This window comes from Echinops telfairi, unplaced genomic scaffold (assembly GCF_000313985.2).
Source record: "Echinops telfairi isolate 266 unplaced genomic scaffold, ASM31398v2 ScPeMD7_23;HRSCAF=83, whole genome shotgun sequence".
Taxonomy (NCBI): domain Eukaryota; kingdom Metazoa; phylum Chordata; class Mammalia; order Afrosoricida; family Tenrecidae; genus Echinops; species Echinops telfairi.
Genome location: NW_022103920.1, coordinates 54,017,405 through 54,038,684, shown reverse-complemented (window position 1 = coordinate 54,038,684; position 21,280 = coordinate 54,017,405). Strand labels below are relative to the sequence as shown.

The 21,280-nt window shown below is 38.7% G+C and overlaps 2 protein-coding genes across 5 annotated transcripts in view; one reads left to right on the top strand and one right to left on the bottom strand.

Moving 5' to 3' along the window:
- Positions 1–10,702, bottom strand: part of DBF4 (DBF4 zinc finger) — a 28,798-nt gene extending 18,096 nt beyond the window's left edge. The window contains exons 1-3 of the mRNA XM_030885196.2: positions 10,535–10,702; positions 9,177–9,349; positions 769–948 (exon numbers count right to left, since the gene is read on the bottom strand). Coding sequence (XP_030741056.1) covers positions 769–948; positions 9,177–9,349; positions 10,535–10,580 — 399 coding nt within the window. The 5' untranslated portion in view covers positions 10,581–10,702. The remainder of the gene's footprint in view (positions 1–768; positions 949–9,176; positions 9,350–10,534) is intronic.
- Positions 10,703–11,158: 456 nt separating this feature from the next.
- Positions 11,159–21,280, top strand: part of SLC25A40 (solute carrier family 25 member 40) — a 41,180-nt gene continuing 31,058 nt past the window's right edge. For 3 of the 4 annotated variants that reach the window (XM_045288888.1, XM_045288887.1, XM_045288886.1), the window contains exons 1-3: positions 11,159–11,302; positions 18,656–18,724; positions 20,544–20,661. In XM_045288888.1, the coding sequence (XP_045144823.1) occupies positions 20,568–20,661 (94 nt within the window). In that variant the 5' untranslated portion in view covers positions 11,159–11,302; positions 18,656–18,724; positions 20,544–20,567. The remainder of the gene's footprint in view (positions 11,303–18,655; positions 18,725–20,543; positions 20,662–21,280) is intronic. The other variant, XM_004702641.2, reaches the window with a different exon arrangement.

The window sequence follows — 21,280 nt, the reverse complement described above, 5'->3', positions numbered from 1 at the left end:
AAAGGGGGAACCGATTACAAGGATCTACATATAACCTCCTCCCTGGGGGACGGACAACAGAAAAGTGGGTGAAGGGAGACGTCAGACAGGGAAAGCTTTGACAAAATAATAATTTATAAATTATCAAGGGTTCATGAGGGAGGGGGACAGGGGAGGGAGGGGAAAGTTGAGGAGCTGATGCCAGGGGCTTAAGTGGAGAGCAAATGTTTTGAGAATGATGAGGGCAATGAATGCACAAATGTGCTTTATACAATTGATGTGTGTATGGATTGTGATAAGAGTTGTATGAGTCCCCAATAAAACGATTAAAAAAAGAGCCCTCAATGAAATGATTATATATATATGTATAGATATAATTTACACGTCATGAAATATTTGCCTTCTAATTTTCCTCCTCCAACCATTTATTTAAAAACATAAAAACCATGCTAAGCTTGCAGGCTGAACAAGAGGGCTAGATTTGGCACGTAAGTAATAGGTTACTCACTTCTCTCTCTGCAACAATAAAGTTTGTTTTATCTCTTTAAAATGTCTGCTGTTACTTTTTGTATTTTAGTTGCAAATTACTCTAAAAATTAAGAGATATCCTTAGTGCATACAGGGTATGACTATATAAATAAATCATATTAGCGCATATTTATCGTTCTGTAAGATAGGTACAGTATTCATGATTGACAAACGTCATCTAGAATACAGGTAATATTTTCTCCCTAAGTGAAATCCACTACTGTCAGCCTGCTCAAGTTAAGTGCTTTTAAAGATACTTACGGAGTCTGGACATTTGAATGAACTCCCATCATGACTGGGATGAGGTGAAGTGGTTTCTGCAGTATATGCAGATTCTGGACTTGGTACAGGAGAAATTCGACCCAAGGTCTGTGCAACTTTAGCTTCCTTTTTATTTGAAACAAGGTAACTGATGTCTTTGCTGAGAAATTCTTCAACTCGCTGGAGAAAAGGAAAATTAAAGTATTTTAGAGGAAGTTATAAAATCTTTAGATTGCTTCAGATACTAGGCACAATGTAGGATTACAAAGTTAGATTTACTATCTTGTAATTTGATGATATATATATACTATTATATACTGTTCAATAAGAGCTCCAGCAACATAACGCTTGTACTAGCATGTATAAGACATTTTTAGATACTTTATATATTCTAATCAGTGTTATCCACATAACAACTCCCTAGTATTAATATAATCCTCATTTTACAGAAAACTGAGCCAAAAAGAAGCTAAGGGTTTTGTATCAATAATAAGAACCAGATGTGAATAGTTATTGACATGTTTATGCTCTGAAGTACTACTTTATGAAATAACATGCTAGTAATTTGGCACATGTGGCTACTATGTAATTGTAATGTGGCTATGGTTACTGAGCATCTAAACTTTATATTTTCAATTTAATTAATTTAATCAGATTACTTAAATTGAAATAGCTACATTATCCATAACATCTACCTGAGGGAAATTTGTCCTTAGCATTGTTGGAAGATATTCCCCATTAAAATATCTGAAAACTATTGCTAAATATCTGAAATTATAAACCTATGGACTAAAGTTAATATTACTGAAGATCACAGCCATTCAGGTACAGGAAATAATAACTAAAACAAAGCCTTCTAAAATTATTTTAAACAGCAATATATCGTTTATATACAATTTCTCCATGACAACAGAGGTAATAAAATAAAACGAGAAATTATATAAAAGGTAAGTTAAATTCATCTACTATTGACTAGATATTGCTGCTAAGACTAATGGCCATTTACGTAAGTACAAATCATTACTTATTTTTCTGAGCAACATTCATTTTCACCAACTCGTCACTAAGTATCCATGTTTACTTATTCTGGATATTGAAAACACAAATGCCTGCAAGGGTCAGGCAGTATATAAATGAGTGAAGTACCCAATTTACACACCAAATCCTTTCTACTTCACATAAACTTCCGGAGTTCAATTTTTCAATAGAAGTCTAATCTCCTGGCAATCAAGTAACATTAAAATACCCTTGCTACCACATTATGAAAATCAAACATGTACACAGCCTATCAGCTATGTTGTTATTTGCCAGTAGTACTGACTCATTGTGATACCATGTGTAGTGTCTTATTTATACTTTGACTTTGTGCTCACTGGTGATGTGGTGGACTACATGTTGGACTACTAACAGTAAGCTCAGCAGTTCCAACGCACCAGTGCTCTCAGGGAGAATGCCAGGCTTTCTACTCCAGTAAAGAAAGCAAAGATTTGGAAACCACAGGAGGCAGGTTCTACTCTGTCCTACAGATTCACTATGTGTTGGAATCAAACTTAACAGCAATGAGTTTTGAGTTTGATTTTGACTCTTAGTGATACTAGAAGGCAAAGAACTGCTCCTTAGGGTTTTCAAGACTGTAAATCTTTACAGGAGCAGGCAACCTCACCTTTCTCCCTTGGTATAGTTGGTATGTTTTAACAGCCAACGTTACAGTTAGCAGTTCAAAGTTTAACCTTTCACGGGCTCCTTCATATCCTTATTCTTTATAACTGCTATTACTTGGGCTGATAACCACAAGGTTGGCAGTTCAAAACCACCACCTGCTCCACAGGGGAAAAACATGGCTATCGGCTCCCATAAAAATTTATACCCTTGGAGGTATCAAAAGATCCAAAACAAACAACTATATTGATGCGAACGAGGAGGGTTGTAGAGACTGAAAGCCCATCTGTAGACAACTGGATATCCCCCCGCCACCCCACCCCCCTTAGGAATCTAAAGGGATCATTCAACCAAGGTGCAGTATAGCACCAACAAAACACACATCATTCCTCTAGTTCCTGAATGTTTCCTCCCCACAACTACACTGACCCAGTTCTACCTTACAAACCTGGCTGGACAGGAGAACAGATAAAAGCTCTCAACATGTAGAATTCAGGATAAACCTCTCAGGTACAGTAGTGGGAGTAGAGATATCATGAGGTTAGGGGGACGGCCGTGGAGGGAGAAGGGAAGTTGGATATATAGCTGCCCCCCCCACCCCGAAGGAGAAAAAAACCAAACAGACATGGGTGAAGGAAGAAAACAGTGTAAGATATGAAATAATAATAATATATAATTGATCAAGGATTCATAAAGGTGGGAGGGTGGGAGAGGGAGGGGAAAAAAAGAGGAGCTTATACCAAGGGCTCAAGCAGAAAATGTTTTGGAAATGATGATGGCAACATATGTACAAATATGCTTGATACAATCAATGGATGGAATGTTATGAGTTTCCAATAAAATGATTTTAAAAAATTATAGCCTCAGAAACCCAAGTACAGTTGCTAGGAGTAAGAATTTATTTCAATGGATGTGGGAAGGAAGGGGAAGTCTCCTTGCCACTATTTAAAGCTACTTCCATTATTATTTCAGAATTCACTGCTGTGTTAACAGTGGCTGAGTTTATCAGATATACACTTTTCAGAAAAATGAACTATTAAAAGCCTTGGTGGCATGGTGTTTACTATTTAGGCTACTAACAGCAATGTTAGAAGTTCAAAACCACCAGTCTCTGTGGGAGGAGAACTTTCTACTCCAGTGAACAGTTAGTCTGAGAAACCCACAGGTGAAGAGATACCCTGTCCTATTGGGTTGTTATGTGTCAGAAATGACTTGATGGCAGTGAGTTTGGTTTTTAGAGAAAGTAAAACATAAAAAGTACAATTAAGCCAAAAAGCAATGCCACTATCTAAAGAGCATTACATTATCTAAAGAGCAAGATGATGATGTTGTGCCAATATGGTTTTGACTCATAAGAAACCTATGTACAATGGAACAAAACACCAATCCTGTGCTATTCTCATAACTCTTATGTTTGGGCCCATTGATGTAGCCGTCAGCTGGTCTTCCCCTTTTTTCCTATACTCTACCAAGTATGTCCTTTGTCAGGGACTGGTCACTCCTCTTAATGTGCCCGGTAATATAGTGGGTTATACATTGGGCTGATGGCCACAGGGCAGCAGTTGAACCCATAAGATGCTCTCCAGGAGAAAGATGGTTTTCTACCTCTGTAAAATTTTATAGTCTGGAAAATCTACCGGGCAGCTCTTCTCTGTTGTGTAGGGAACCAGAATCAATGGCGGCAAGTCTCATTTGGTTTTTGTACTCTGATTACATGTCCAAGATCCTTAAGATGAAGACTTGTCTTCTTCCATTCTAAGGAGCACACTGGCTGCACTTCTATTCATACCTTCTTGCAGCCCATAGAACATTCAACATTCTTCATCAACTAAAATATACCTACTCCTAAATAGCCAGCTTACACATGCACATGAGGCAATTTAAAATATCATCGCATGGGTCAAGTGCGTCTTTGCTTTCAAAGTAACATCTTTGCTCTTCATTACTTTGAAGAAGTCTTCTGCAGTAGATTGCCAATGCAATACATCATTTTGATTTCTTTGCAGCTTCCAAGAGTACTGTGTATCCAAGCAAAATGAAATCCTAGATGTGATAGTTAGGAGTGTCAAGAAGATAGTCCTGGATAAGGGGAGGAGTCAAACCAAACTATCAATCTGGTCAAAGCCTGAGGATACCTCCTTTAAGGTGTGGCCTTTTGTTTATGAAAGAGAATGAGCAGAGTCGAATCCTTTTGGGTCCTTTGCCTTCCTCCTAGCTAAGACACTATCTACTTCCTGGGGTAGCCAGGTGGGCTGCTGACCAGCTTCAAGCTTTGCCCTGTCATGTTCCCACTGACCTTGGATTAACAAGACTCTGCACCCACCGGCCTATGATCTCCCTGCTTCCCATTTGCCACTGGCCTGAGCTACATGAGTCTGAAGAGGGTTCCAGCTGGTTTCAGACCCATGGACTTGAGTTGGACTGGGCTGCCTTCTTGATATAAAATTATCTTTTTTTTTTTTTATAAAAAATCATTTTATTGGGGGCTCATACAGCTCTTATCACAATCCATACATACATACATTGTGTCAAGCACATGTGTACATTTGTTGCCATCATCATTTTCAAAACACTTTCTTTCTACTTCAGCCCTTGGTATCAGCTACTCAGGTTCCGCCCCCCCCCACTACCTCCCTCCCCTCATGAACCCTTGATAATTTATAATTTTTTTTCATGTCTTACACTGACCAATGTCTCCTTCACCCACTTTTCTGTTCTCTAAAATTATCTCTTGATATAAAGTTTTATCTTATACTTTTATGTCACTTGTTTTTGTTTCTCTAGATCAGAGGTCAATTTTGAGATGGAGGCGCCAATCCTGAACCCCACAACAATTTAAAAATTATTCAAGAGCCAGGCATATATTTTTTACAAACAAATCAAATAATTATTATATGAATATTACCTTTCACATTTTTTTTTCAATTTTACTTCAGAGTCACATGTACATACTAACAGAGCCAGTTTGCTGATCCCTGTTCTAGACAACCCAGCATAACACATTTGATAACTTCAATCATTCCTCCATTTACCATGGTCTCTAAATTCAGGTAGGATATACTTATTTTGGATGATTATATTGAGCTCTTTTGTCTCTTTCCACAAACATAGTTAATGGGATTTCCTGTGTATTCTATCTGGTGAAGTCCATGTGTATTGCTGCTGTTTATGTTGCTGAAAAAGGTATTTGCAATGAAGAAGTCATTGGGCTTACAAAGGTCAATCATGAGATCGCTAACTTTGTTTCTATCACTAAGGCTATATTTTCCAACTACAGACCTTTTCTCTTAATTTCCAACTTTCACATCCCAATCATTAGTAATTATCAACACATCTTAATTGCATGCTTAATTGTATGCTTGACTACTTTAATTCCTTCATCACTATCTTCAGTGGCTAGTGTATAAATCTGAGTAATAGCTGTCTTCCTTTTTGGTGGGCTAACATTATCCTGTCACAGAGAGCATTGTAGTTCTAGACAGATTTTGAAATATTCTTTTTGATGAGAATACAATGCCATCCCTCTTGAATTTCTCATCCATTGCATAATAAACATGACTGTCTAATTCAAAAGGGTCAACACCAGTCCATTTCAACTCACTGCTACCCAGGACATCAACTAAATTCATACTGCCTACATGCCACATTAAGATTAATGGATGTTTGCAACTCTTTGTTCTTCGACATGCCTTACAGTCTCAGAAACTCATAGGGGCAGTTCTACCCTATTCTGCATGGTCACTATGACTAGGCATCAAGTTGATGGGATGAATTTCCAGTTAGTGTTAGTGCATGAAAGTCCTGATAGCTTTGTTCCTTTTGGATCATTAAGGTCAACTCTTCTTTGAGAGGCAGCTTTTCCCTCAATAACATTTTGCAAGTCTTCTAATCTGAGGGGGTCATCTATCTTCTGGTACATACAGTAGACCGCGTTCTGCTTCTATTCATAGGTTTGCAGTAGCTGATCCCTCAGAGTGAACAGCCTCTTCTTTCTAGTCTGGTCTTATTCTGAAAGCTCTGCTGAAACCTGTTCACCATAAGTGATCCTGTTGGTATTTTAAATACAGGTGGCATAGCTTCCAACATCACAGCAACATCAAACCTACCACAGTATGACAAATTGACACAAGAGTTGAGGGAAGAACAAGGCAAATGATAAAAAGGATAGACCTATGTACTTTAAAATAAAATTCAAATTTAACATGAAAAACGATTTCAAGAAATTACTAAATTAATATTTCTTAAAGTTTAATCTTAGTATTCTTAGTATATAGAGATCAATTTTTCTTTATAGTTTATGTACTAGAGAAAGAAAACAGGACCTAGGGAATATACATCATCGAATTTCAGTGAAGATAATGCTGTGTCACAATCTGATATATTATTTTTAAAAAGAGAAATTCAGTAAAGTTTCTAAGTCAAATTCAGTCAAAAATTCAGTTTTGCAAGAAAATCTGAAAACTATTACTGATCATATGTTTCCCTAATTTCACTGGTCCATTTGAAACCATTTTAGAATAAAAAATTTTGAAAATCCTATCTTGGACAGGTAATTTAAAATTTGGTGTTTTGGAAGGCCCTCCATAACTGTACTGGGATGGGTGGAGAGGCAGAGACAGCAGTTCCAGACTCCACGAGTCTTTCGGTACAGCAGTTTCCCTGTCTTCATGCGTAGGACTTCTAGGTACGAGGTTTTAAGACGAATTTCACTGGTCAAACAATTTGTAGTTGTTAGGTGCTGTCGCGTTGACTCCGACTCTTAGTGACCCCATGTATGTCAGAACGAAGCACCACTTGGTCCTGTGCCATTCTATCAATTATGTTTGAACCTCAGTCACACAAATCTAAAAATTACTGACTAAAAAAATAGTCGGTGATTCATCAATTTTGAAAAGGCTGTCAAACTACATAAAACAGTTAACTTTGTGTACGTAGCTAGAAGAACAGAAAGGAGTAATGCTATGCTAGTGTGGGAACCAAAAGATCAATCATGCTTTGATTAGGGCTATCATTTAATATCTCTGGACCTCAGCACTTCAATTCTAAAATGAAGGTCTATACCCAGATTAAGACACCCTTGAAAAAAAAAAAAAAAAGACACCCTTGAATGGTAGTGCAACCAATTAGGAATACATCCATATGGTCATTATGATACCTGTTACTGTTTTTACAAGCACACAGGAAAGCTTTAGTTTTAACAAAAACTAATAGCAAAATGTAGTTAAAATGACTTCAAAGACAAGGTAAATAAAGAAATTCCAGGAAACTTGTTATATATTCTCCAGATAATTTCTAATTTGTAATTGAAGAATCTCCTCAGAAAACATTTACTCCAAGATGTTGACTTAGGGAAGTCCAGCAAAATAAAAGTCTTTTAAAAAGACAACACATTAATAAAATCATAATAGTCTTACTTAATAAAGGTCATCCAAGATTACCCTTGATCTTAAAAAAATTCTCAGAATTTTGCCCAAATTTCATAACTTCCTAATCATATAATCAAGGAGCTCCGGTGGCACAAAGGTTTAAATGGTTGGCCACTACTCAAAAAATTGGCAGTTTGAACCCACGCAGCAACTCAAGGACAAAGACTTATTACCATAAAGAGCACAGTATAGAAAAACCTGCAGGCGGTTCTACTCTGCCACATAAGGTTGATATGTGTTCAAAATCATTGGCCCCTAACAGAAACAACAACAATCCAATCAATGTGCAATGTAAGACAGAAGTAGAATTTTGTAGATTCTTAACACAGAATTCTGTTCCCCTATATACACATTCCTTCTGTTAAGAGCATATCCCTTAAAACAAGGGTTCTCAACCTTCCTAATGCCATGACCCTTTAATACAGTTCCTCATGCTGTGGTGACTCCCCAACCATAAAATGATTTTCATTGCTACTTCATAACTGTAATTTTGCTACTGTTATGAATCGGACGATCCCCAAAAGGGTCATGACCCACAGGTTGAGAACCACTGCCTTAAAGCAATTTTAACACTATGATTTGAACTGCTTTTCTGTGTCCTGTAGCAACATGCTTATTGTTATACAAGTGCTGCTTATATTTTTGTATCAAATTTATATCAAACCAAGCCAAACTCATGGTCATGGAGTCTATTGTAACTAAATCTTCAAAAGCTAATATCAAGGAGCTCCTGCTGCCTGGAGGACACGCCAGCATTTTACCAAAGTAACAATCAGTGGTTCTACTAGAATATGGGAGTTTTGTTTCTAAAAGTTTGGGAGCTTTACATTAGACTACAAATTACAAAGATCTTCCCCCATTACCCGCCTTACCAATAACAAGAACTGGTAACAATTTTAAACTTGGGCTAACAACATGCTTATTGTTATACAAGTGCTGCTTATATTTTTGTATCAAATTTATATCAAACCAAGCCAAACTCATGGTCATGGAGTCTATTGTAACTAAATCTTCAAAAGCTAATATCAAGGAGCTCCTGCTGCCTGGAGGACACGCCAGCATTTTACCAAAGTAACAATCATTGGTTCTACTAGAATATGGGAGTTTTGTTTCTAAAAGTTTGGGAGCTTTACATTAGACTACAAATTACAAAGATCTTCCCCCATTACCCGCCTTACCAATAACAAGAACTGGTAACAATTTTAAACTTGGGCTAATTACAAGTTTTCCAAAATGATTGTGTATGTACTGCTGCATTTAAAAGTACTAGTAGCACTCCCAGACCTTTTTTAGTCAAAGTATATGTATATGGTTTTGACTTACCCCTCCTAGATCCTTAATGTCTTTTTGAAGTTTTTCAGATATTGCAACAGAAGGTAAGTCAAGGTAAAATACTTTTCCCCAAAGTGGCTTATTATTGGATTTTTCTGGTTTGTTGTCAGTTTTCAGAGATTTCAAAGACGGTCTGTTTTTTTCATTTTTGACTTGGATCCCACCTGTTATTAAAAAGTTTCAACTTAAATCATGCTTTATACAAACAAAAGGTCAGTTTAAAAAATACTGTACAATAAGCATATCACAAACTCAGAAAAATTAAACTCACTGCCGTCAAGTCAATACCAACTCACAGAGAGCATCATGGGAGGGAATGTCTTAAAAGTTTACCAAGTTAACAGTCAAGAGTCAGGATCAACTCGAGGACCGTGGGTTTGGATTTTGTAGTGAGCTTTTCAATATATTAAAGTACTACTTGGGATAAAGGCAAAAAGCCTTTTACATTTTAAGAGGTTCTACATTATTTTTTACAATGAGTTTCAATCAGGAGGAAGTATTTTTTTTTTAACGAAGGCAGAGAATTACACAAAACATTTTATAAACATTTCCCTCCTTGGAATGCAAATTCCACGGGTGTATTCATGTTACAAATAGTTGAGAATCTGCTATCCTGTCGAAAACTCAAAACTAATATACTATAACACCTAGATATGCAAAATCTTGTTATTCAGAATGAACTTGGCCCTCCAGGGCTCACGATTCAAGTTTTAGTTTCATCTACCGTTTGTCCATATGTTAGGAAGCACGGAGGTTCACTGAAGAACCATTCACTCTTATTTCCACTGAACACAAACCCGAGAAACGTGAACTGTTTTAAAATCACTTGTGAGCTCAATCTGTTCGTAAATGGAAGCGCCATATAAAAAAGAAAAACATAGGGAGCGGGGGCTGGAATACTTCAAGTCAGCCCTAGGAAATGGAAATTTGCTTGTTTCCCGAGTTGTCCATAATGTTGGGACTGTGTCTGAAATACACTACTCCTAAACTTTATGAGCGCAGGAAAACAAGCTTCACAAAAGACCCAAAATACACACACCCACCCACCCCGCCGCCCCATCCGTGCACGAGGGGAAAAGCCACAAGCGCCCTTCTGTACTGAAATTGCGGGGCGTCGGCAGCCCCCGAGTTCTGGGGTGCCCACATTGTTTCCTCGCAGCTTCCGCGCCCGGGGCCTGGTCCGGCCTCGGGCCCTTTGTGAGGCAAACCGTGGACGGAAGGCTGGTCTGCACAGAGGGCGAACGGCGCACTAGCACGAAAGGAGAAGTGGACGCTTTAAGGAACCAATGGAGCACTCATTAAGGAAGGTGAGATGAAAATGGCCTGCAGGCGGAGGAGGGGCTTCGTACCCTGGAAATGTCCTTTGCTGTGGATCCTCATGGCTCCAGAGTTCATGGCAGCCGCCCGGCACCTACATACTGGGTCCGGAGATGGTGGACAGCCGGGCGGCCGCGAAAACACGGCTCTCCTTGTCCTTTGACAGGGACTTGGCCTCGAACCTTCCGCGGCCAACGACGACCGAGGTGCGGTGGTGAGGCCGAGTCTTCCGACCGAGTTTCCGGGGTCGGACCTGGCTTCCAGGCGCCGAGGAAGAAGAGCAAAGCACCGGAGAGAGGGCCGCGGCGGTTGAAGATTTGAAAACGCGTCACGCAGCCGCGGCGCCTCTACGCGCGCCCCGCCCGCCCTCACGCTGCGCGCGGCGCCCCGCCCCTTCGAGCGCGCCTCCCCTGGCCCCGCCTCCGTCGTGCACGCCTCCTCGCTCTCCTAGCCGCGAGCCTCTCGTGCCCGCTTCCTCCGGCGCGCGCCCGGGGCCCTAGTGCCCGCCTCCTCGTGCCGCTCTTCCGCCCCCTCGTGCCCGCCCCTTCGCTCCGGGACTCCGCCCCCACTGGTCGCGTCTCCGCCCTCTTGGTCTCCTGGCGTGTTGATTGCCCTCTGCGCTCTGACCCCGGCTGAGTCCGCCCCGCGCTTCGGTCCTGCCGCAGCCTTCGGGGGTCCTGCTGACGGCCAATCCCAGTGGATGCAGTTGGTGCTGGAGGCCTGGCTATCCTGCCACCGGTCTCGTTCCCGTGTTTTAGAATTGTCGGCATCGCGCGCCCCATGGTCGCCTCCTCCACCGGGTACGCCTATTTCCCACTGGCCGCGGTCCCGGAGGCTTCGCTCGGGCTGCAGCCCTCGCAGTCTGGGCCCAGGGCCCGGGCCGGGGCCGACCGCGGTGACCCCTGCTCAGGGCGCATCGGGTGGCAGAGCTTGCTTTTCCCGCGATCGCACCTGAGCCCGCCAACTGAGGACAGGCCGCAGGGGACAACGGGGCTGAGAGAGACGTGGGGGCGGGAGAGCCGGAGTCCCGCCCGGCAGCCCACGGCCTCGACGGGAACAGAGCACCCAGAGGGGCCTGGGCTCATGCCCTTTGTCACTTGACTGTGTGGCGTGCTACTTTGACGCCTGTCATGCACAGGCTTCTGTTTTCATTTATTTCTGTATACGGAGATGTCAACATAACGAGAGGGAGTGGGATTTGACATCTCAAGTCCAGAGGTTTGGATTCTGGATCAATCACTTGGTTGGGTAATGAGACATTACCTAATCACTTTGATTCTGTTTTCTGATTTGTAAAACGGGAATGATAATACTAATGTAAGAATTTAAAATATTTACGAGTGCTTTGTAAATGGGAAAATGCTGCACATACAGAGAGAGACACAAAATTGGGGAAGTTGTTTTGCTTGTAAACTCCCTAAGGAGGACTAGGATGGTATGTTGTACTATTTTGTATTCCATAATAACTCATTGCTCTAATAAGCACTGTTTAATGGTTGATTTTTACATAGTAGCCCAAGAAAGTTAAGTGTTAGTACCATCCTTTTGCAAATAAAACCCTTAAAACATTGACCAAGGTAGACTGATAGCCAAAGTGCAGAACACAAGAAATGGATCAGGTTTACTGAGGGAAATGATTGCTTTGTTTCCAAGGTATGGGGAGACGATCATGAAATTAGACAGCTGAAGTTATCTGCATTCTGAGCTAGAGAGAGGGAGAAACAGTGAAAGATTGATTTAAGATATATAGACTCAGTACTGATTCTCAGATGACAGAAGAGGTCATCAGATCTTGAGAGGAAGGAGGAGGTTGATTTGAACAAACATTTAATATTTCGTTGTCAAAATCTATTAAAAATATGAACTTCAGAGCAATCACAAGACATGTTTATAATTTTTAAGGCATTTTATTGGGGGGCTCATAAAACTCATCACAATCCATACATATATCAATTGTATAAAGCACATTTGTACATTTGTTACCCTCATTATTCTTTTTTTTAAAAATTATTTTATTGAGGGATGTTTATAATTTTTTTAAAGCCTGAGAAACAATAATATGATAATAGAATGTAATTGTAAATATGGGAGCAAATTAAATTGTCCAGATGATAATGTGAAATAAGGAAGTAGTGATGCGTAGAGGATGGTGAAATAGTGAAATAGATGTAAAGCTTGGAGAATTTGAAAGGAAACTGGGAACAAAATATATCTTCAGAATTCACAGGAAATTGCCAGTATGTGAAAACAGATCTCTGTTTCCACTTGTTTGTGTATAAGATTATGTCAACATAATCATACAGGCTTAACTGACTGTATGGTCTTGGGTAATTTTGAGCCTTAATTTGAATTTGTGAGAGGGGGGTAATAATACTTTTCAAACTGTTATAAAGATAAAATGTATAATTTTCATAAGTTTTATTCAATTATTACACTATACCTGGCATAAGACCTCTCTATTACTTGAAAAATGGACTTTTGATTTTGGTATTTAGAATGTTACTGGTTTTTCTCAGTGAAATTTCAGTAACTAGTGAAGGTAAAAACAAAACCAAACTCATTGGCATCAAGTTGATTCTGACTCACAGCAACCCTATAGGACAGGGTAGAACTGCCCCTGTGGGTTTCTGAGACGTAGGCATAGACAATCTACGTTTTCTCCAGTGAAGGTGGTGAAGGTAGGGCCTAGCTAAAATTTATGGGCTTGAAGTGAGACATATTTAGGTGTGTGCCAAGGTAGGGAAGCCTAACAATGGGAAGGGAAGGCTGGATTTTTTTTTTCTCTTTGCATTTTTTTAAGCATTTTATTAGGGGCTCATACAACTCTTATCACAATCCATACATACATCGGTTGTGTAAAGCACATTTATACATTCATTGCCCTCATCATTCTAAAAACATTTACTCTTATAAAGTATTATTTTGTCATATCTTGCCCTGTATGACATCTCCCTTCACCCACTTTTCTGTTGTCCATCCCAGGGAGGAGGTCACACGTAGATCCTTGTAATTGGTTCCCCCTTATCAACCCACTCTCCCTCTCATACCACTGGTCCTGAAGGGATCATCCGCCCTGCATTCCCTTTTTTATAATTATTATTTTTTCCTTTCCCCACCTCCTTTTTAGTTGTCTACCATGTGTATCCCTGTATTTGGTCTGGCCCCTGCCATATTACCTGGTCCTCACCCCAGGAATGTTTGCATACAGAAGCTTTTTCCCTATGCCCCTTTTGCATTTTTTTTTTGAAGCTTACCTCAGCGGACTCATATACTTGTCCTTTTGTGCTTGGCTTATTTCACTTAGCATGATTTCCTCCAGTTCTTCCCATGCAGTGATGTGCTTCATATGTTCATCCCTGCTTTTTAGTTATGCATAGTACTCCATTGTATGTATATACCACAGCTTTTTAATCCAGTCGTCAGTTGATGGAAATTTGGGTTGCTTCCAACTCCTTGCAATTGTGAACTGTGCCGCAATGAACATTGGAGCACAGGTATCTGGCTGTGGTTTGTTTCATTCCTCTTCTGGGTATATGCCCAGCAGGGGGATTGCTGGGTCGTATGGTAACTCAATTTCCATCTGTTTTAGATATCACCAGATCAATTTCCATAGTGGCTGTACATACTTACAGGTCCACCAGCAGTAGATGAGAGTTCCTGTCTCCCCACAGCCCCTCCAACATTTGTTGCTTTCTGATTTTTTGAATTGGGCTATCTTTGAAGGTGTTAGGTGGTACCTCATTGTTGTTTTAATTTGCATTTCTCTTATGGCTAAAGATCGGGAACATTTTCTCGTAAGTTTGTTGGTCATTTGGATTTCTGCTCCTGTGAAACTTCTGTTCAGGTCCTTTGCCGCCCACCTCAGTGGGCAATTAGTTTTTTTCTTTTTGGTAGCTAGCAGTGTATTGTAGATATTAGTAATAAGACCTTTGTCTGATGTGTCATTGCTAAAGATGTTTTCCCAGTCCGTGGACTCTCTTAGTACTCTCTTGGTGAATTCTTCCTATGTACACAGGTGTTTTCTCTTCAGTATATCCCATTTGTCAATTTGTGCCTCCTCTGTGTTTGTGTCCTTTCCTATTTCTGATAGCCTATGTATTCCCTGTGCCAAAGTTCTCAAGTTGGTCCCAATTCCCTTATTGGTGGCCCTAATAGTTTGGGGTTTAACTTCAAGGTCTGTGATCCACCTTGAGTTTATTCTTGTGCATGGAGTGAGGTAAGGGTCTTGCTTCACTTTTCTGCAGGTAAATATCCATTTTTTCCAGCACCATTTTTTGGGCCCTTATCAAAGATCAGTTGTCTGTATGCTGATGATTTTATTTCTGGGTTTTCAGTTCTTTTCCATTGGTCTGAGTATCTGTCACTGTACCATGAGGTTTTGACAACTGTGGCTGTATAGTATGTGCTAAAGTCAGGTAAAGCAAGCCCTCCCACTGTGTCGAGAAGGTTGGATCTTTATATGTTTCGGAAACCCACAGGGGCAGTTAAATTCTTCCCCTCTATATGGGCTTGCTAAGAGTTGGAATGGACTCAACAGCAATGAGGTCTTTTTTCTACACAATGCTTTTAGCACAACCTTGTCTACACTCTAGTTGATAATGCCAAGATCTCCCTGAGCAGAAAGTCAGCCATATTACTAGAGCATGTTAATAAATTTGTAGCAAAAAAAAAATTGTAGCTGTAACTTGTGGTTAATTTTGAGAAATACTATTTTTAATCATTCATTTTGAGAAAATGAATATTTTGAGAATTTTTTTTTAGTATCCAATTTTTTAGAAGCCATCAAAAAGGGGCTTGGTTATATACTTTTGGCCAGTAAGGATAGACATATCCTTATATAAAATATCAGTAATTTGGTAAAATTATAAATTTATTATTAAACAGATTTTGAAAACATACACCCAGAAGAGTTCTTTAGATGAAGGGAATATGTACAAGAAAGAATGACAAGGGGAAAGGTTATTTGTGGTGAAAAGTTGATTACAGAATTTTCTTAAGCAATACCAGAGAACTTTATGCAGAATCACGGTCTAATTAAAATAAGCATTTGGCAGTAAATCAAGAGAAAGGAATTTGATTCAATACTGGTTGTATCCCTGAGTCATTTTATGACCTTGGGTAAATATTACACTTCCTATGCTAGATTTTCCTCATTTTTGGTGAAGCTAATACCTGCTTAGTCTCACATATATATGCATATATGTGTATATGTATATATAGAGTGCTGAAAACTGATTTACTCATTCTTTTTTTAAAAATCATTTATTGGGGCTAATATAACTCATCACAATCCATACATACATCAATTGTGCAAAGCACACTTATACATTTGTTGCCCTCATCATTCTCAAAATTCGCTTTCTGCTTGGGTTCCTGGAATTAGCTCCTCATTTTACTCATTCTTCTGTAGTACTTTCCCTTTCATTTTCCATCTTTTGCTGTAAGCATCTCCATTTGGTTAGCAGTTGTTCTTTTCTCTATCCATAGTAAATCTAGCTTAGGATCTACCTTTATTTCTGATTCTTACTCGATTCTTAAATGTGTTTCATTGATAGTCATTAATTTTCACATTTTATAGTCTCATTATCTTGGCACATTGGCTTGTAATGACATGCCATCAAATTGGTTCTGACCCTATGTACAACAATAAAACACTGTCCTATCCTTTGCCATTCTTGCAACTGTTGTGAAGTTTGAGCCCATTGTTATAGCCATTGTGTCTCCATTTTCTTGAGGATCTTCCTTTTTTTCCTCTGACCTTTCCTTTTGCCAAGCATGATGTCTTTTCCCAGATAGTGGCCTCTCCTGATTACAGTCACAAAGTATATGAGAAGAAGTCGCACTATCTTGGTTTCTAAGGAGCTTTCTTTGCTTTTTCCAAGACAGATTTTTTCTTGCATTCCTTGGTACTTTCAGTATTCTTCCCCATCACCAGAATTCGAATGCATCAGTTATTAATGTGGTTTAATTTATTCACTGTCCAGCTTTCAGATACAGCTGAGGCCATTGAAAAACCATGTCTTGGGTCTAGTGTACCTTAGTCTTCAAAGTGACAACAGTGGCATTCCTAAGGCTTTTCCAAGGTTAAGTTCTTAGATTTTCAGCTTAAGCATATACAGTAGTGGACTTTTTTTTTATATATTACCATTTCATAACATCCAAACTCAGTGACATCAAGTGGATGATTTTTTTAACATATATTATTTTAGAAAAGTTGCATAAACCCATTACCTGTATCTCATTATGAGATCTAAAAATATAGCCTCCTTTTCAATTATCCAGAAAATAAAGTGTAAAATGGGGAGTAGGTAGTTTTGTTTTTTTTAATGACCATGGTCCATTATGTGTTTAGTACTACCATCAAGAAGTTAATAATCTAGCTCAGGACTTAAATTCTAACTTCTGAACTTCGTGCCCTAATAGCCTCTATGTTGTATTTCTTAGAGGGACTGGCTCTCAAATTCTGACTCTCCTATCTTGCTTATTTCTCATTTTTAATTCTTCTCTTATATTGTGTTGATCTTATATTGACTTGATCTGCTGAACTCACCCTGATTTGCTAGCCAACTCTCATCTGAGACAACTCCTAACCAACCTTACCTATCTATTGTATATGCTTAAGCTGATTGGAAGAGATCCATTCCAAAGAAAGATGATCCAACTGAATGTGGAAATAATTGGACAATATCATAAATATCAAATGTGAGTAAAGTTTTGCTGAAGATAATTGCAGGAGTACATTCACAAGTAGCTGCCAGAAATTAAAGCTAGATTCAGAAGAGGATATGGAACAGAGGATGTCAGTGCTGACACTGGATAGATCTTTTCTGGAATCAGGGAATATAAGTAAGGTCTTTACTTGTGTTTGTTGACTGTTCAAAAGCATGACTGTGTGATCATAACAAACTGCAGATAACACTGAGAAGAAGGAAAGTTCTGAACACGTCATTGTACACACGTGGAACCTCTACCTAGACCAAGAGGCAATCATTAGAACCGAGCAAAATTGGTGTATGTGAGTTATGGTATTGGTGAAGAATATTGAGAACACCATGGATTTCCAGGGCAGGAAACAAATCTGTCTTGGAAGAAGTACAACTAGAATGCTCCTTAAAGATAAGCCTGATGAGGCTTTGTCTCACATACTTAAACCATGTTATCAGGAAAGATCATCCTGGACAAGGACATCATGCTTGGGAAAGTAGAGGGTCAGCAAAATGGAGGAGCCTACCAAGGAGCTAGATTGACACAGTGGCTGCATAATGGGTTCAGATGGGAATGGCACAAGACTGGGCAATGTTTTGTTCTCTTGTACATAGTGTCTCTATGAGTCATAACTGACTAGAAAAAGCACCATCATCTATCTACTAAATAGCAAGGAGAGAAGGGATTCAATATGAAAATTGCACAATTATTTAGATCTTCTAATTTATAAGAAAATCAGACAATAGAGGAAAAAGGTAAAAATATGTCACAGAAAAGAATCAGACAAATGCAGGTGTAACACTCTTACCTATAGAGCTAGTTTTGTTGCTGCTCTTCAGGAGTCTGTGGCCCTATAAATAATAGAGCAGAACTATGCCCAATCCTGCACCACCCTCATGTTTGCTCGTTTTGTACCACTGAGTCATTTTCAATGCATAGTGACCCCATAGGGCAGGGCAGAGCTGTCCCAGCAGACCACCAAGTCCTTGTTCTATGAAAAACTGAGTGAGTTTAAACTGCCAGCATTTCAGTTACCAGCAGTGTTTAACCATTTGAGCCAACAGAGCACTGAGGAGATTCATACCACAGTGTTAAAGGCTGAAATGCTATAACAGCCTTAATTCATTTTCTGTCATAAAGTCAAGGTGTTCCACTACTAATGATGCTAAATGGAGCAATTCATTGTTCTATTGTTTGTTTTTTAAGCAGAGTTGGAGGATGATCCAATGGTAGCTAATCATAACTAACTGGGATAGCATACACTTTTTGTGAAAATGCTTCTATAACTAGGGCTAGGATTTGTAGAGTGCCCTTCATATTCCTCAAAACACTCAGTAGAAAGCATTCAATAAATATTTACAGATTGGTGTTTGAAAGTTTCTTTATATACTCTTTTCCATAATGCTTGTCCTTTAATTGTCTTAAAACATTATTTTTTTTCATTCCAGGTTTTCAGTTACTAATGTTACAGACAATAAAATATTGGAGCATAGAGTTGAGGAAAAGACTTAAACCAGGTACGCTTATATTTATATAAGAATGGTTTACAATTGAAAACTGTCAATAGCCTAAATAATTGACAATATGAGACTGTTTAATTCTTATGTGCCTTAAGTTTCCTAGGCCATAATCTATATGGAAGTAGAATGTCAGATCTCTTCTTTCATGAATCTATTATTGAGTTCAAACCATTAGCCTTTCAGTTAGTCCACTAATGCTTAACCACTGCACCCTCAGGCCTACATAATTAAATATTAAACCATCATTAGCAGTGACAACATTGTTGTTGTTGTTAGGTGCTATTGTGTCAGTTCTGGCTCAGGGACTCTGTATAACAGAGAGAAACACTGCTTGGTCCTATGCCATCCTGATAGTTGTGTGTGAACCCATTGTTGCGGCCACTGTGTCAGTCCATCTCATTGAGGGTCTTCCTCTTTTATGCCGATACACATCTACATTTATTGAAACAGGATGTCTATAATATATCTTTATATGTCAAAGCAGGCTAGTAAACAACATGTATAGTATCAATATATTATTTTTCAAAACATGAGTATGCAGATACGTAAGTGTGTATATGTGTTTGATGAATATGTATAATAGATGTAATCTGCATTATGTGTTCGCCTGTCTGTGCACATAAACATCTGGAAAGATGACACTCATGTTTCCAATGGTTATTTTAAAATAATAAGCTTATAAGTAATTTTCAGGCTTTTAAAATAATTGAACTTTCTAGAAAAGTATATATTACTCTTCTCATCAGGTTTTTCTAAGATGATGTTTCAATTTTATTAATAAATAAAAATAATGCTGTATTTGCATTACTCTGGGGCTAAACTCACAGATTCTGTGCCTTTTTTATACTTATTTCTATTACATGACTAGGATCTTTGGATTCTTTAAAAAAAATTTTTTTTAATATATGAGAGGTTTACATTTCAGACCATCAGCTTGACCTTCAACAGTTCAAACCACTCATCATTCCACCCGCCGATTCTAAACCATACCCCTTTCCTCAGAATTCTCTTCTCCCATTCGGTTCACCCAAGTCAGCACCTATCAGCCTTTTATTCCATTATTTCATCTTACCCCTTTGCTACCCTCCAGTTCCCTGTGACCTCCAAAGTCTGTTCCCTTTGATATGCCAGTCTTTGCCTTTAAAAAATCCTTAGAGTAGAAGTCTCATACAATATTTGTTTATTTGTGATTGATTAGCTTCAATTAGTACAATGATCTATAGGTCCATCAATGTCATGATGTGCTTCATGGTTTCATCATTGCTTTTTAGGGATGCATAGTATTCTGTTCTGTATATGCACCAAAGTTTTTTTTCGTCCATTCATCTGTTCATGGGCATTTGGTCTATTTACAACCTCTTGCTATTGTGAACTGTGCTGTGATCAACATGGGAGTGCATAGGTCTGTTTGTATTATGGCTATGCATTCTTTTGGGTAAATACTTAGCAGAGGTATGGCTGGTTGTACAGAATTCCTATTCCTAGTTATTTGAGCTATCACCATGTTGCTTTTCATGTTGGTTATACATGTTTCTTTAATTCTTTATTAGAGCTTTACAGATGTGAGGCTGTTCTGACAGCTTAGCTGGAGTATATTCCCATTATTGGAAGATTAGAGACTATACTCTATTAATGACTGTTTCATGATACTTTGTAGTCAAAATTTATATATGTACATTTGATAATGGTAAAAATATTCTTTGATAATAATGATGATTTTTATTTTAACTTTAATAGTCCATTTTGAAGGAATTTCTCGTTAAACTCAATTTTTATTCATTACATTTAGTTTATATTGTTTTTGCTTTTTAAACAGGTTTTTCTTCAGTCATTTAAAAATATGGACCCTGAAGTAGCAGTACCCGCGGACAAAGTGACGCCTCTTCAACAAATGGTTGCCTCTTGCACAGGAGCTCTGCTGACCTCACTAATAAGTAAAGTCATGCTACAATATACGCAGACTCTATAACCCGAATGACCCAATTATTTCATTTGAATTTTGCCATCTGTGAAATAGTGGTGAGAGTATTTTCTTCCTGTATCAGAATGATAACAGGGGAGACTCCTGGACAGGGAGTCAACGGACTTTATTTAAAGTCTTTGCTTGCCCATTCTTAGTGTTGAGTCAATGCCAACTCATAGCAACCCTATAGGACAGGTAGAGAGCCTCTGTGGGTTTCTAAGACTGTTACTCTTTCCTGTAACTAGAAAGCTCTCTCTTTCTCCCCGCCTTGAGGATAGGCACTTGTTATCGCTGAACTTTATTTTCCATCCATAAAATTTGGAGCTCAGATAAGGAGTTTGAGATCTCTGTCAACATTAACATTTGATAACTCTTGTTATGCTCTTTAAAAAAAGTAAACATAAAGATAGGGAAAAATTTACCAAAGTGAATTATATAGATTTAGGACAACTCACAATAATACAGATTATATTTTACTTTGCATTGACAGCGAATTTCTTAAAATTTTCTAACCAAATTTTTCCAATTTCTTGTGGAAACAGCCACTGGTATAATTAGGGTATAATATGCTAATGATAGTTAGTGCTTCT